Below are 18,330 nucleotides of genomic sequence, written 5' to 3' on the forward strand. Positions count from 1 at the left end.
GTCCGCTTGTTTATGTTCCACATAAACCTTTCACAATAAAGCTCAAGATCCTGTTGAGACTTTTCAAAATAAACTGAATCACGTGAAAGAGCAGATTATTTACGGATGAGAATTAAAAAAAGAGCCGCCAGGTGCTAAAAAAAATAAACCTTAGACTCAAATGTTAGAACAGGCTTTTCCCCACAGCACGCCGTGTAATAAACACTCACAAAGAAAACAGCGGCTGTTACAACTTATGTCTAAAAATGTATAGTTTCATGCATCGGTTAAAACACTCGACTCCAGCTACATGACGCGCAGCTGGAAACACTTCACGCAAGTCGAGCTGCCCGAGATTCACAGAATTTACAGAAAATGTTGCATTTTTGTGATTTATATCGTTATCGGGACGATAAAATTCTTATATCGGGATATGAGATTTTGTTCATATCGCACAGCCCTACCTTTAAGAGAATTTTGGTTAGCTGATACTCAAGGCATGTCTCTGCACTGACCGTGTAAAGATAAATGAAATGAGATTCAGGCAAGTAAACACACACACACACACACACACACACACAGATCTGCAGTGGTGATCAATGGTGATTATCCCAAAGGCGGGTGTGTGCTTGTGAGTGTGTGTTCACTGTGCAGTGAAGTGAGGCATTGAAAGTGTTTGAGGGGGTTTACGACAGTCATATTTCACTGACAGAATGCATTATCCCATCGCTTCCCAAGGACGCACGCTCTCTCACTCCTCGTCACGCACGCACCGGTTGAAGAGCAGTCCCCACACTTACAGACAGTGTTGAGAGCTGAGAATCGTGCAGATACACATGCAAACACATGCACTCCCACTGCAGCATTGATCTGCGGGTAAAGCCGGCCATATTCCTGCTGTTCTATTTACAGTTGGCCTCGCTGGGACCCTCAACACTCCCTTATTAAAAGTCTAAACACAAAGACAGCAAATGGAGAGACGGAGAAAGCGCCGAGGTGAGGAAAAACCAATATCGATCAGCAGCTTCTTCATTTCTAATGATCAGTCACACTGATTTGAATCCTGCGAGCTATCACAGGCGGAGACAGAAATACAGAAAAGATAGGAAAGGAAAGGGAAAACAAATCTGAGAACAAAACAGGTCCACTGCAGGTGAGTTTACTCCGACACCCTGCCTCAGCCCTGTATGTGGCTGATGTGGTGCGCAGATTGATTAGCCATGCCTGTCTGCAGGCAGCAGTGTACTGACTGATGTGACTGCAGAGCTGCAGAGGTGCAGAGTCATTGGGTGAAGGAGGAGGGCTGTCAGTATGATTCAGGGTAACCGTACTCCATGTGACAATCACTCTACATGCTACAGTACGCCTGTCCTGTCTCATCTGTGTGTTACTGGGTCACATGTAAACATTTCAGGTCTCCTATCCATGACATTAGATTTACTCCCCGAAAGTCAAAGTCACGGGAAACGGGAAGAGAAACCTTCACCTTGAAAAATTATTATTAATGCTTCCTTCCTTTCTGGTTAATCACCAAGCCGCGTTGGACATAACATACGAAACAAGCGACATATGGAGGCGAAAACGCGGCCGCTGGCTTGATGTGGCTGACAGAGTGAGGTATTAGCGCCGCTCAGGTTTGACAGGTCGCATTCTGCATGACTTCATGTTCATTCTGCCAGAGTTCAGGGTTCAGCTCCCAGCAGAGCCTCCGAACACAGAAACACACTCAGAAAGGCACTTTGGAGGAGAGCAACAAGCTCCCACCACTTTTAATTTGACCCTTTCAACTGCGCAGCGTCTCAACTCCAAAGTATAGTAGAGAAATGGAATTCATCGAAATTCATTCATATTTCTAAAATGTAGCAGATAATCAAAAAATATACATAAATAGTTACTTAAAGGTTTTAGTGACATGCAGCAAGGTCAAAATTGACTCTACAAATCATTTCTCATTCATAAAAGTAAAAAATTAAATTAAGTTGCATGACGTGCAAAAAAGGAACAGACTGTAACTGTAAAAGATCATAAGACTAACATTATAGTAAGCTGATGGTTCAGTCACTGCATTTAAAGCAGATTATTATCTTGTTTTTTTACCTTCAAACATGCCTAAATAAGAAGTTAGTACCTACACTAAACTTAAATATCTCTGCCACTTATGGAAGTCAAACTTTCTGCGAGTTCTCCAATATGATCACGTGTCCGTCTGCCTGCACGGCACTGACTGGTACAGAAGCGTTACTCAGCCTGTGTGCCAGCTGACTGACGTCACGCACAAACAAACATGAAAAAAAAAAAAAGAAACGGTGCCGTCAGCTTTTTTACTTCATTCAATTCTTTATCACTATCCTCAGCTACAACTGAGCAGGATTCTTAATTATTTTTATTGCTTTGTCATGTTCTGCACCAACAAATTACTGTAAATATGTATTTATTCATATCTATTTATTGACATTTACAGATTAATACAATATGCAATACAATTCTGCAGGACTCATATTTTTTGAGTACTTGCTACTTTTCTACTTTGCACTTTTTTGAAAAGAAGTGGAAACTTTCAGCACGTGGCATCAGGGAGCTCTTCAAACTAAACCATAATTAAATTAAACAGAATACTGAACCAATACAAGCAGCCTGTAGCAATAACTCATTTAGCTAATGGTGAGATTATCTCCAATAACTGGTGTGATTATGATGTAAAAGTGCCAGTTCTTTTCTCCCAAATGGGTAGTTTTTGTCTGCAGTCGCTAGGTCTAGGATGTAAGTCCAGAAAGTAAAAAGCTGCTGTTATTTCTGAATGAAGACAGAACACAGACAGGTTTAAATTTAGGGCTGATTGGCTGCGAAGCTCGAGCTCAGACAGCCTGCAGACGCTTTAACTGGCGTCAATTTTCCTCAGTAATTTGACAAATTCTGATGGAACCAAAGTAGGAATCTAATTTGGTGGAAATCATCTCGTTATAACTGATAAGCAGAAGACATTTCTAATGAATAAGTCGCTTAATTAAGAAGGGAAATAGCCGACAAACAGGAAAATCAGTCATGTGCGTGTGTGTTTGTGTGTGTGATTTGTAATATTGCAGTTTTCCATCTCTCAGTCTGAGAGCTTAGAGCTGCATAAGAGGCTTTGAGTGCTGAAATCAGTAATGTTGATAAAGGCTGGATGCACCGTGTGTGTCAGTGTGTGTCTGTGTTAGGTGTTGTGTTAGCTCGTGTGGCCTTTTGCGACAGATGTGCGCCGGTTTTGTGTGAGTGTGCATGTTTGAGAGGGATATTAAATGCTGAAAATCACAATCTTACTGTGGGATTAAAGACGGCACTCTAAAATGGTGGCACGCTGAGGCAGAGGACAGACAGAGGAGACAGACAGTGGCAGAGACAGACTGCAGGGGGCAAAGGACCGAGAGAAAATGAGCAAGAAGGGCCACCGAGTTCGATGGATTGACAGTGACTGAAGACAAGTTTGAGATAAATCCAGATTTAGACATAAATCCAATTATTTGTTATGCTTTCCATTCTCACTCTGACAGAATATTCTGGAGTGTCAACATACTTGTGGCCGTAGCGTATAATCAGCTGGGGATCAGGGTCTATTCATTTTTACATGTGACATAATGTCGCTGCAGTGTTGTCTCAGCGCCTAATGAGAAACTAATCGGCTCGGTCGTCTCCTCTGCAGTTGTGTGAACGTGAGTCAAATCTAAACATGTGGTCCCCGTCCTTCGGGGCGTCTCATTAACAATCAGATTCGGTTTAGATCAGGCTCATTGAAGTGGGTTATACGTGGTAATGAAGTCACCACAGCAGGAATGTGTTCTGCTGTGGGAGGGGTACCACGCAAACAGATACGCAGTCAACAAACACACACAAACAGAAAAAAGGTCCACTTCCCTCTTGAAGTGGAAGTGTGTTTACACTCTCGAAGTCGCATTTCTCTGGTATAAATCAAAACTTTTGAAGCGTTTCTGTATCTGTTCTGATTAAATAGGTTCATGTTTCTAGTAAGACGTGAAATCTGAAAAGACAAATGAGCTCAGAACGGACACGTTTACTGGATGCTTTGGTGGTTTGTCATACACTGAGGTCAGCGACTTTGGCAGTCGAATCGTAAAACAAATGTGGTTCCAGTTCCCTTTAGCTCGGAAAGAACTGCATTAATAAGGCTCAGTCCTCTGTAGAAAAATCAAATCAAATTTGTTTAAAGTTAGTTTCATGTGCATGCAAAAAATATATTATCAATATTACTGAATCTTTTAAAACAAGCCTTGACGAACGGTTTGGCTCGCTTGAAAAAGGTTATTTATTGGTTAACTGTTCCAGATCATGTTCTCATTTTTTACCCTTCCAGCTCAGGCCAGTTCTGCAAGACACACAAACGTTGCAGAATATGATGCTCCAAAAATCATTAAAAAAACCTCTGGTTAATGTTCACATCGTGACTTCATCCTGTTGTAACACTGCGAGATGCTCAGACTGAAGGCTGTAAAACTGAACTACAGCACTAACACCGCAAAAGGACACAGGGATGCTTTGGATGCATCAATACTAACTCATTTCAACCTTTAAGTTTGTCTTCATAGCTTTGTCTCTGCGTCTGACCAGTCAATAGCTCAGTGCAGAGCAGAGAAGAAGGAACGAAGCGGGTCGATTCTAATTATAAAACAGGTGTTGTGAATGAATATTTTATGTAAAGCGGCCGCAGCTTTGTTTGTTCTCTGGACAAACCGATCCACCAACCAGCGGATGCTGCTGATGAACAAGTTTTATCTAAGGACCGACAGCACTTAGCAGTAGCAATGAAAGTTCCTCGTGCATCCACAACGCTGATATGTAACTAAACGATTATTAATGGGCTCGGTAACCCATCGTACAGTCTGCCAACATAACCACTGGTGTAGAAGACAGGGACCAAGATTCCCATTCCTATCTGCCAGTAACTGTTAACTAACACAGGAAAAAGTTCCTGCTCTACAACTGCTCCAGCTCTGGTATCAAAAGTCTTGTCTCTTTCCTACAGAATCTACAGCATATGAATCCACTTTTTTCTAAATGTTGAAAGCTGCTGCATATCATCTCTGTGAAATAAATTTCATCCTAGTTTCATGAAAGTCATTTTGAGTCCTCGTATAGATTTAAAGGTCTAGTAGAAGCACAAAGTCTTACTAAAACATATGTAAATGGAAAGAGCTGTTTTAAATCGCTCTCTTGCCGATTGCACTTGTGCAGATGCACAGTTAAATATTAAACAGTGTTGTGTCCTTCCGTTTTCAGTTAACTCAGGAAATAGAAAGAGAGAGAGGGTAACAAATAAAAAGAGCGAGCAAGACTGAGAGGAGCTATATTTGGAAGCGGCACTGCCTTGTACTGTATGGGTATGTAATAAATCTGTTGTGCCATCATAGTGAATGGTGTGTCGCATAGAGCTGTGTGTGTGTGTGTGTGCGGGCGTGTGTGCGAGGATGAATGGTGGCCTGTCTCGTCCTCCGGTACTGCTACTCCTCGCTAATTGGTCGTCGGCTTAAGTGCTGCTGCTGCATTATTCTCCAGATGGGATGAAGGGAGGGACGGAGGGAAGGAAGGGAAGAGGAAGGAGGGAGAGGAAGCAAAGAAAGCGAGATAGAGGGGAAGGGAGAAATGACTGATGGGTGAGATAAAGCTGGATCGAAGGATGCATGAATCAAAAGGGGGAATGGAGGGAGAGAAGGAGCTGGAGGACAGAAGGTGTAGGAATGTAGGCTGAGGAAAGGAGAGCAGAGTAAGATAAGGTCATGTGTTTGAGAACAGTTTTCTAATCTGAATGTTCTTAAGAAAATATACTTGAAGGAAGCTACATGTGCTTCAGTGCTTCCCCTAATTTGACCCACCTTTAATATAATTAAATAATATTGGAGTCACTCAGTTTTCTGCTTGCTTCATAAAAAGGCACACTATGGAGTGAAGAGGCAATCTGTGCAAAGTCTAACAACTACTTGTTTACTTCCTGTTAGGTTGATTTTTATTGTCACTGCTCATCGTGAGGTTTTCTATTTTTAGCCCAGTGCTGTTTTTTTCTTTTGAGTCTCAGTGCTGCATCTTCTCTTGTCACATTAGCTTTGGTGCCACAAATTCTGAATTTACCCCAAGGGGCAAATACGGCGTTTATTTAAAAAAAATGTACCCATTTACTGTGAAAATCTAATTTAGTTTTAAAGTTTTTATCTTAACTGCATCTTTCAGCAGTTCTAATCTGCACGGCCCTGCTTGAGATGTCTCCCAGTGCTCTCTGTAGTGCACAGGCTGCCAAACACTGTTATGGCTTTGCGATAAAAAAAAAAAAGAGCCTGAGGTAATTTATTTTAGTTCAAATTGATGATTTCATTTGGGAAAGAAACTCACATTTGTTTGTGTCTGCAGTTTTCTCGTTTCTGGATCAAATCTTGTTCTGCAGCTTTTATTCCTATAGAGACCCGGGCAGAATTCTTAACATTACTTTAACTGTGCTGTTATTATTTTCTTTTACTGTCAGTGCACATGGATACACCCAGGAATAGCTTTTATTTTGAAAATATTACAAATGTTAAAATTTGGGTGGCACAAGAAAGTTTAAACTTGTCTGTGTGGCTCTTTCATTGTTTTTCCAGGACAATGAGATGAAGTTCCCCAGTGACCCCTAACAGGTTTTCCATGCGGGACGTACTATATGAGTGTGCATATGTGGGGGGGAGGAGAGCTGCTAATGTCTTCTGAAGAGTGAGAAGAGAGGAATGAGATGCTTTGGCCAAGACACAGCAGTAACTCTCAACTCTGTTCATTAGACAGGCTGCGTTATTCCCAACACACACACACACACACACACACACACACACACACACACACACACACACACACACACACACACACACAGACGGGCCCTTGCAGCAGGTGGGCCTTTTGATTTGTCACCCAGGAAGAACTGTGTCTCATTTGCATACAGATGCCCCCTTCAGAGCAGAGGAAGGGTGTGTGCGCGTGCACACATCCACACATGTCCTCCTCTCCTCCCCTTCTGACCAAAGCTCATACAACCCTCTCTTTCTTTCTTTTTCTGTCTTTCACTTGTCTCCCTTCCTCCCCTCTTTCTATCCCGTTCTTGTTGGCTTTCTCCCAGGAGATTAGAAGGCATGTCTGTGTGTATATCTGCGAGTGTGTGCATGGCTATAAATATTTTTCTCGATTTTTCATGCACATCCTGTGTACAAGGGTGCAAATATTCTTAGGATTTATCTACTCATTTTTTTTACAGCATGCCAAGCGCATGCATTGTGTATTAGTGCATGTGAATTCACGCGTGTGCATCTGCGTGTGTGCATAAATCTCGGAGACTCCTGCACCTTGCATCTGTTCGAGCTGGCAGAGCTTTCAGGAGTCTCGTGTGCCGATGTCAAACAACGGTGGCTTGTTTGCAGACCCCTGAAACACTGAACTGATACACACATTCAAACACTCCTAAACGCACACATCAAGACAACAAGAATGAGAGCTGAATTTCAAACCAAATAAATACTTGGAGACCACAGTGGAGCTTAAAGAGTGGGGGGAAAAAAACGAGCGTTAATGCAGCTGGGCTGGACAGAGCACAGGATGATGTGAAATTAAGCTTTACAAGGACAACTATTCACGGCGTAGATGACTGTTATTTCCATAATGCATCACACTGAAAGCCACAGTCAAAAACCTTTTCATTTATTTCAAAGTAAAAAACAAGGCTCCACAGCTTCATTTAAGCTTTTATTTGTTTTCTTCTGTTGTTAATCAGCGTTTTCAAGAATGAAAAACCAATGAAAGCTTAGAACATGAAATTTTTGTTTGGGAATTTATATTTTTATTTTAAGCTTTATTGATTTGAAAACGTTCTTTTCTCTAAATTAAAGAGAGTCCTGGTCAAAACCGCCGCGCAGAACACACACCACTAAAAAAAGTAAAGAAAGTTGTGCATCTGGTGCCTTCTTTGTACAAATGTTTACTTCATATTCTTTCTTAAATGGTTATTTTCTTTGCAGCAGACAGTTTAAATACCACTTCCCATTGAAACCAACAGGAATATTACAGTGGAGCTCTGAAAAGCACTCAAATGCAACATATTGTGCGCCCGACAAGTCTGAAGAGAAACTTCATGCTGTGATTGGCTTTCGGTTAGAGATTACATCAGAAACTCCACGGGTGCAACCACAACACTGGGAGGTTGCTGGGAGTGTTTAGTGTCACTGCTAATGCCTTGCTTGAGTGTACGGACATTTTATCATTAGTTGTAATTTTACTTCTTCCAGGATCCCAGACTGTTAATATTATTTTAGGCAGATAAATATACATTGTCGTAATAAATCTGGGTCATAAAAATATATTTCATCCGTTCTTATACCTGCGAACCTGCCACTGGGTACTCAAAACTCAAACGGACACATATGAAAGCACTTAAATTTTGACCCAGCACTGTTTTTCCACGTGCTCTGAGGTTATGCAAAGCGGAGGCAGCAAAGGAGTGAAACCACAGAAAGACACATGCATGTTATATTTCACTGAATATTCATCATCATCAGCTAAATGTATGTTGAAAATGTGCAACTTGTAAACCTCTAACTGTCACTTAATGTCATTTAATGTTTTTCACCAATGCAATCTTGCAACTAAAGCACAAGTAATGTTTTATGATTGGATTTCGGCTGCTCTGACGACTTGTTTGGGGTTATAGAACGTTTGTGGCCTTGGCTGAGTAATTTAGAGCATTAGATGGGACGCCCTGGATTTTTCTGTGTTTAACTGAGCCAACATTTTCCCCGAAAACGCAGCCAAAGTTCTAGTAGCATAACTCTTAATCATCTCGTACATTCTTCTTATTACTTCTGTGTAATACAATAATTTTGTGTCCCAGTTCAAGTATTTAGTATGGAGAACATGAATGCTGCAATCCACTTTGTGATTTCACCAGCTCAAAACAACAACAACACCTCACAGCGGGCAGACACACAAACATATAGACACGCACACATGCGCACACAGATCGCAGCGTCCTCCCCCTCCTCCTCACTGCTCGGGCCACATGTCACGTCAGGGCAGCATTAAGAGTTTAGACAAATACAATTTCACCCCTGATCCTGTAATCCTGATCTCTGGTGGGTTGTGTGCGCGTTTGCGTGCGTTTGTGCATGTGCGTTGTGTGTGTTGTTGATGGGGGATGCAAAGTAAACCCAGTCAAGGCCCCACTGTCCCTGAGGACTTAAAAACACAGACAAGATCTGTTAACACATGAGGGAGAATGACATTTTTTATGAATTATCTATTTCACAACATTGAGACTGTCAGTTTCAATGGCTCAGATGTCACAAAGCAAAAAGACTCAGCTTTAAATATCGTGTATGTGTTTAAACATGATGAAAACATTAAAGATAATAAAATGGTTTCTTAATGGTTCACAACACTTTCTACTGATGCATCTAAATAGATACAAATTTCTTTTGTCACATACACAGTATAGTGAAACGCGTGTGTCTGCGCTGCAGGCGTAGCCACGCCATTCCAGGGCTTGGTTTTAGAACAGCCCTTACTGGATAACGGGAGGGAATCAAACCTGCAACTCCCCCTCCAAAGGTGTGTAGCCTTACCACTACACTATCCAGCTATTCTGTCAGACACACTTCATTTCTAAATGGATGAGTAAATAGATCCATCCATTCATCCATGTTTCATTTTCTGGTTTACATGCCTCCATTTCTGTATCATTAATCAATCGCTTCTCAAGCATAACACCACACACTTGTAATGCTTAACCAACCAGTAGAATTCAAGAAAAAATAGCTACGAAACATACTAAACATAAACATTTGAATACATTTTAACCATGATCTTTTCTTTTTCTTTTTCTTTTTATATCTATATATATGTATCTTTATCTATCTACCTTTAAAATATATATATATATATATATATATATATATATATCTATATATATGTATCTTTATCTATCTACCTTTAAAATATATATATATATATATATATATATATATATATATATATATATATAGTAGGGTTGCAACGATACACAAAATTCACGGTTCGGTTCGGTTCAATACTTTGGTGTCAAACGTACAGTTTTTAAATTTAATGTTCCTGAAACAACAAAATAATAACAAATAAATAAATCTATCTGATCGAGGAATCACTCATTATTGGAAAAGAGAGTTTATTACAGAGAAATGACTCTTTCCAAAATAAAAGCTATACTATACGCTTCTTCTGGGCTATATTCTCAGCAGCATATTAAACATATCAGGTCCCCATAAGGAGAATCCTGTGCTAACGGCTGTCTAAATGACTCGGCTAAAGTTTGTAGCATGCGTGCTTGTTGTTTTTGTCTGCTTCCACTTGTCTTTGCACTAGGATGATGTCGGCGTAAATGTGCAGTCATATTCGTTGTGTTCCCACTAGTGCTGTCAGCGTTAATCTGAAATGACGTTAACGCCACAACACGGCAAATCTCCATTAACGAGCTACCGCGGATCGTCCCGTGCATGGGGCTGGACGGCGTCAACACGTTAACGAGCTAACTGCGCTAACGCAGTAGTTCCCACCCATGTAATTGAGCATTGCGTGGCACATCCGACATACTGTTTTACTTTTGTCCATGACGCGCTTACCTTCAGGGTCATAATTCACATGAAAACCAAAATAGTTCCAAAGGCCAGATCTGAATGAGGGTGGGGGAGGTTCAATTTGCCATGTTGCAACGAGCTTAGCTTCTGTCTTGCTAGCTTGCGCTGCGCTCAGTGGATCTGCGCTCGACAGTGCAGCCTAGGCGGAGTAGTCGAACGCAGATCCACTGAGCTCTCAACACAGACAGCATCGTCAGAAGAAAAGTTAATAAAATAAATTTAAAATTTTGTATTGTTCGATACATATGCGTACCGAACCGAAAGCACTGTATCGAACGGTTCAATATCGATACGAGAATCGTTGCACCCCTAATATATATATATATATATATATATATATATACATACATATTTATTCATTGACCAGCATATTAACAAAGGGTTTTTTTTCTCTGAGTTATATCTCAGTGAACTGCACTGAAAATAAATACGATACTTTAAACAGAAAAATAAAATGTAAGCTGTAAACGAATGCTTGTCTGCCGGTTTAAAAATAAACTTAAGGTAAGTCCCCTCAAAAGTTCATTTCAGACAATCCTGCAAACAGTGGTATATTTTGTGTCATTATTTCAGATGATTTACTTTGAAGTTTTCCCATCATGTAAATTCTTATTGATGACATTTTCCTTTATTTTCCTCCATCATTCATCCGTATATAGCAGAGGTCGTGGTGTCTTACCGGGGTAGAAGTCTTTGGATTTGGACAGTTTGATGGTGGCGCCAGTTTCTTTCTGGAGCTGGACGATGGTCTGACCTCCCTTCCCGATGATTGAACCCGCCGCATAGCTGGGAATCAAAACCTTCAGGAAGTACTCGCCTTCCTCTGCAGCAGGAAACAGGAAACAGGAAAGAAAAGTCAGAGACAGCTACTGCAGCTCATGTTGTTTTAATACAAAGCTGTAAAAGAAGAACATTACAAAAAGCTACAGTATGCATTTAGCCTTTTTAAACCTTTGCCCTCATGCGTGCCTTTTGATTGTATATTTTTCTTGCAGGCCAAATCGTTACTTCAGACATCGTTATGTGCCCAGGATTTCACAATCAGTGCATCACTTGTGTAAACTGTGAAGTGGAAGGAAAGTGTTTGTCAGTAATCACAGTCTGACAGAACAGATGCGAGCTGGTGCCGCATCGCTACGCCAAAGCAGAATTCTTTGTCTTTCATCTTTCCTCCTCAGCTCCTTCCTAAGCGACCATCCAAGGCTCCCAAAGCTGCATAAATCCACCCAATCACATCAAATGATGACTGTTATCCATGACAACTAATTATTTCTATAATCTGATGAGTCCGTGCCAGTGTTATCTCTCCCCATTCTCTGTTTGTCCGATTGCACGAGCCTCTAAACACTCTCCCCAGATTGGTCTGATCTAATTTCAGCGTTGGGCCCGAGGAATCTGGTCCTCGTCACCCTCTTGGCACGAGGAGAGGGGAGAGCCGTGGAATACGCTGCACGTCGGTTTTGTTATTCAAGCTAAACAGATTCAAACGATGGGCAGCCCTGTGGATGCATAGCACCACATGGCTGCCATGACAGTCACACAAATGCGCTGATTAACATGTGCAAATAAGCTCACGTAAACAAACACAAAGCGGGCCAGCGCAGATCGAGATATTTTATTATTTATAAATTTTCCCCTGCTTACACTGAGCTGCACCTGCTTCAAGGGATACAGTGTAAACCGTGGATATGAAAAGAAGATGTCGTCTCTTTCATCTTTATTTTCTTCACTGATTAATGGAAATAATCATTCATAAACTGTTAGAGTTCTACACATAGTTATTCCTAGTTTTAATATCTTTGCCTTGGCTCCTCCCCCCGTGTTTTTATATTTGACATGTAATTTATTTAAAAACATCGGCATGTTGATCTAACCTTCTGTAAGCCGAATGGCTGCCTCTAACACTTAACATCTGGCTAAATGTGCCAATAATGATGATAAATGATTGTTTCTTGAGAGGCACTGTTTCCTTTTAACAGATCAAATCTGCAGAGCAACTCTGAGAAACAGCATCCACTAATAATTTCTGGCTCTTTAATAAATATTTGATAAGCACCATCATTAGTCAAGAGTGCAACTGGATTTTAACATCTAGGTGAGCATACACGAACACGTTCGGCTCTGTGCAATTTATTGAAAGAAAGCGAGGCACAAAACCAAAATGTACTTCACCCAAAGCCTCCACAGTGGCGGTCTGTTGTCACAGAAATGTTATATTTGCATGTGAATCGAAAACAACCTCAGCTCCAGGTGTGTTGAATTGACTTAATAAGGTCTGACATTTTCAAGTTAATGTTTTGGGTTTGTGAAAAATCACAAAGTAAGGGAGAAAGGGAATAAACCAAAAGGTCAAAGCACACCTTAATCGATTTGTGTTCATTCAGAGCAGGGATACGTTCACTGACACGTTGACCTGAACCTTCAACCTTTTCCATGCAGCCTGCAGCTTCTTTGACAATGAAATGAGAGAGAAAAAGCAAGAGCAAGCCATTGCTCCTCTGCGAAACACGGGCCTTTGCTTTTCAGTAGTATCTACATGCTGTAGGTCAACTAAAGAGTAGCACTACCTCACACTTGATTCTTTATTGCTTTGTGTAGAGACAAGAGATTTGTGTTAAATAGCAGAAAATATTAGCCCTCAAAAGAATTAAGATCCAGCAAAATTCTTAAATCACAATTTGTCTTTTTAAATATATTTTTCAACATTTTGGGCAGCAAAAACAGATTTATATATATAAAAAATAATACTGTCATATAAATTATCTTTAATAGCTACTTAATGAAGATACGTCATATTAAAGAGCTGCAGATCACAGCATATTCTCATACTTGTTTCCTTATTCTTTCCTGTTAGGACATTAATGTCATTTTTGTACAGTAACACTGAACATGCTTCCAAAAACATATATAAACAAATATAATTAAACGCATCTTTCTGAGTCATGTCTCAGAGTGTGAGAACTTGCTCAGGGACATCAGTTGGCTTAGAGGTTAGGAAACATACCACATGGGTATGAATAGCATCAGCAGGGAGTCCCTGGCTTCTTTCTTAACTGGATACAAACCAAATGTCATTCCCCAGCTTTCTTTTTGGTCTCTCCGTACTATCTGCACTGTGCCTATTTAATAAAAGCTGAATGCAACACAGTTATTCTGTGAAGAGAACCTCTTTGTTCCCTTTGGTTTTGTACATTTTTACACAGTAATGTTTCCTAGTTCTAAAATATAAAAGTGCTAATCTAAACTGTTCAGAGAGTTTTTGGAAGCTTTTAGAAAACAAATAAATTTATATTCGCATGTTTGTTATTGGAGTACCATCAATCATCTCAAAGCTCGTCCCAGCTGCCTCCAGTAGGAATAAAGGTATTTTTGGTTTCATGTGACATGTCAAACCAACTCAATAAAACAATGACTCTTAGGAATAACTGTCAGTAATTATAAACTGATTGTATCACCAAAATAAATAAAATTGCCGATGATTTAAGCCAAGAGTTCTAGATTTAGGAGCAATACACTCACCAGATTATATAATCCTATTTTTTCAGTCTTTAATATCGATTTTATGAGACTGCGAATCCATAGCAACTGTTCTATCATCTCTCTCTTTAAATTACCTCATTCAGTGTGTCTGTGCTCCCTCCCTAGCAGCATTCTTCATATTTGGTAATCCAGGACAGATATCCTCCAGAGACAGATTAAAATAGGATTACTGTTAGGGGCGCACTTTCTCACAAGGGCACGGCACCTTGTAACTGCACTTTACTTTGTCTTTCATCCACAAGTGGAGACGCCGAAGTACAAACACGGACATGCATATAAAACATTACAATGCCTGCTCTGACTATGAGGCATAAAGATGAGAGCTATCTGGACGGAAGATTTATTCCATGCAGTCACGCTGACTCAAATGAAGTGCCTTTTAATAGTTCTAATTCCTACGAAATCCCTGTAACACAAAACAGCAGTGGAAAGGAGGCGTTTGCGACACCTAACTATAAATAAATGTAATTAGTAAAGTGCCCTGCAGACCCCCACAGGTGTTTGCAGTTTATATGGCTGATCAGGTCCCTGCTCAGTTTGATTAAGTGCGGTCGTTGAGGAGAAACACACTGCAAGTTTGCTGAGGTTTCAAGAGTCTGCACAGCAAAAACAGCAAAGAAGTTTCCGTTCTCTAAACAGGTGCAATAAAAATCACATCAAGAAAGCGATAGGAATACTAATCGCACCAGATGGATTCTGGTTTTGACTCAAACTTTCCTTTAAGATTTCAGGTGAGGTTATATAATCTCAAACTAATGATTTTAACACCCATTTAACATCCACACGTGTTTTCACTTACTTTGGACAATTACATTAGACTTCTCCTCTCAACTGTGCTGGATGCACAAGCTGGACACACTTAGGTCAAACAGCAGGGGTGGAAATATTCACAACTCTGAGCGGCTGGGCCCGGCTCAGTGACATTTAAAAAGACAGATAAATTGGTCTAATTATAACAAACGACTGACTTTTTCAGGCACTCTGTGTTAGTAAGTCTCAAGTCAGAAATAATTCAGAAAAGAATTATGATTTATATGTTGGCTTTGGCATAATGGTAATTACTATAACTCGATACTACATAAATGTGGAATAAATGCAGCTCTGATCCATTTGCAGACTACTCTGTAATTTAATTCTTCACTGTAAAGACAGCAAATTTGACTATGTGTTAACACTGATGTAGTCAAAAAACATACACTGTGAATGAGGTGAAGCTGAGATCAGGAGTGAGAAAATTCCCTGTCAAGTTAATTAATAAAAGTGTGCTTACTCTAACAACGAAGAATGGTTTCTTACTATAAGAAAATACAGTACAGCGCTGTATAGAATACAAGCTGACAGCATACTGTTATTTTAGTGTTTAGTAATCTCTGAGTGATATATTATTCTAGGATGCATCTGCATATCGTCTCCATGAACGCAGTTTCTCATGAGTTATGATGAAACATCAGCTTTGCTGCCGTCCTCCTTCCACACACACGGTTATGGAAACGCAGCATTCAACATTTTAACAGCGTTCTGTGTTGTGCTGTATCCACCACAATGTCACAATACTTTAAGATGCTTTACTGAATTTTTATGTAAATCTGTCACATCATACATTCGTTAATTTTAATTACCAGAAATTTCTAAGAGCCTGATTTACAATTAATCCTTTGCTGTTTTTGTTAAACAGTGAGAAACGATTACCGTATTTCCCGGACTACAAAGCGCACCTGAATATTAGCCGCACAAGCTAAAATCAGGGGAAAATCCTGTTTTGTACATACATTAGCCGCACCTGACTAAAAGCCGCAGGTGTTTCAATGTTGACTTATCATATGTAAGAGAATATGCACAAAGGGAATTGTCAGGAAAGAGATGGCTGTTTGGAGACACACCCCTTTTATTAATATTTTGAAAAACAAGTTATGGGTACATATTTGCACATGTAGTACATAACAGTAACCTACAGCACACCAGGAAAATAGATTCGGACTACCTTTTAGGCTCAGGTGCAGTGACACGGCTTTAACAAGAAGAAAAGTCAGTCATTCACCATCTTTCTCTTCTTCCTGCGCTCTAAAACCACCAAAGTCCTCTTCTCCAATGTCGGAAACGAACAGGCTCAGGATGGCTTCGTCATCCACTCTCCGCTTCTCTCCTTCGTTGTCACTTTCAAAACCAAAGAAATCCTCGTTGTCAGTGTCAGAGTCGAACACCCTCAGAAGGGCCGTGGCGGTGTCCTCCTCTCCATCATGCAGCAGTCCAGCCCTTCAAAATCCGTTGGTGATCGTGGATGTTTTCGCACTTTTCCACGCTGTCAGAATCCACCGGTGGAGTTGGGCATAACTTGCTTTTCGCAAGTTTATCGCCGCTCGTCATCCACGCCTCCCGCTGAATGCGTAGCGCTACTTTGAAGTTTGTTTTTCGCGCTACTTCGTACGGCACTATGTTGCCTGGCGGACGGACATGTGACTAACATACCACTCTTGAACCCCGATCCTTCCGCCAGGCAACGTAGTGCCGTACAACAGCAGAACAAACAAAACAAATCGTCAGAGGTGGGACCAAGTCATTGTTTTGCAAGTCTCAAGTAAGTCTCAAGTCTTTATCCTCAAGTCTCAAGTCAAGTCTCAAGTAATGTCAGGCAAGTCAGAGTCGAGTCTCAAGTCACTGGTGTAAAAGTCCGAGTCAAGTCACAAGTCTGAAACTTTGAATTTCAAGTCCTTTCGAGTCTTTAAAAAAAAAAAACGAAAAAATAATGTTGCAGTTATGCTAAATGTAAATATTAGACCATGTAATTTTAAAATCTGTGTTTTTCTCAACACATGACAAAATAGTGAACTTAGAAAATATACACAAATTGTGAAATTGCACCTCTTTAAAATGCAGCTCAATTAAACTTAGCTCCAAGAATAATTTTCACCGACAGTTCTGAGATAAGCTGCATGTTATTCTTGGATGCGGTTGTAGGACCGGCTTTAAAATCGCATGACAAAAATATCATACACATTAAAAAAAAACTGTATCACCAACGTAGCCTGGAAAACATTTGCTAGTTAGATGAAGTCAGCTATCTCATCTTAGCATATTTATATGCATATTTATAATCATACGGTTCTTGGAGTGAGTGCATACACTCGTGAAGTTTAGTAACTTCAGGTCACTGCAACAAGCCCAGGTACAGTTTACCGACGGATGGGTGCAGGACCTTGAAATGCACCGTGTAGAACGAAAGACCATCGTACGTATCATAAGTTTACCAGTCTCACAAATCGTCGTCATAAATACACATTCATTAACCGTTTATTAATAGGACCTTTGAGCTCAACGGTAATTAATTAGTAGTGGAAATAATTTCTGGTAGCATCACAGAAATGTAGCAGTGACAACAATACTGTATGCTGTAATCGTACTGGGCAATTAGTGATACAAAAACCCTGTTTTATCCTGTGAATAAAAGTATATGTTTTTGTCAATGTACCATAATAACAGAAGCGAAACGCAATATTGTGTCAGGACAATTCACTATTTATGCACAATAAACAAAGGAGCATAGCGCGACAATTTCTGTTCAGCGCCAGACTTGCTTGTAACCTATATCACCAATTATGTTATGAAAATGACGTATTAACTACTAAAAAACACTGACCTTCGTGTAAATGCTTGGAGCAGACTAACCTGTGAGCTGGAGTGTTCTGGGACGTTATATTTGGTCTTTGAATGGCTGCAATCCAGTCGCGTCTTTGTTACTTCAGAAACATGGCTGAACAATTTCTCTTCAACGACGTAATCCAATAACAACCGATCTCTTTACCCGTCGGCTTCCCGTGGCTGTCATGCGACCGGCTATTGCAGTTAATAATACAACAGCTTCTTGTGTTTCTTTTTATCGCTGTATAACTGATTTTAATTGAAAGCCTGCGTGCGCTAGTACCGCTTGCCACGAGTTCCCAGAATCCTTTGCGGTTCTACCCGTGAATGACGTCACATTTTCAATCTCTATATAATATGCATGTTAAATTTTATATTTGGGGTAAAATATCAAGTCTTTTCAAGTAAACCGGTTCAAGTCCAATTCAAGTCCCAAGTCATTGGTGTAAAAGTCCAAGTCAAGTCACAAGTCTTACAACATTTTTTCAAGTCAAGTCTAAAGTCATAAAAT

General features: G+C 40.2%; 1 protein-coding gene across 2 annotated transcripts in view; it reads right to left on the reverse strand.

The window, feature by feature from the left end:
* nova2 (NOVA alternative splicing regulator 2) overlaps positions 1-18,330 on the reverse strand; it is an 80,063-nt gene that overhangs the window by 45,008 nt on the left and 16,725 nt on the right. For both annotated transcript variants that reach the window (XM_026193130.2, XM_026193129.2), the window contains one exon: positions 11,323-11,466. In XM_026193130.2, the coding sequence (XP_026048915.1) occupies positions 11,323-11,466 (144 nt within the window). The remainder of the gene's footprint in view (positions 1-11,322; positions 11,467-18,330) is intronic.

Source organism: Astatotilapia calliptera, chromosome 14, assembly GCF_964374335.1.
Source record: "Astatotilapia calliptera chromosome 14, fAstCal68.1, whole genome shotgun sequence".
In the NCBI taxonomy this organism is placed as follows: domain Eukaryota; kingdom Metazoa; phylum Chordata; class Actinopteri; order Cichliformes; family Cichlidae; genus Astatotilapia; species Astatotilapia calliptera.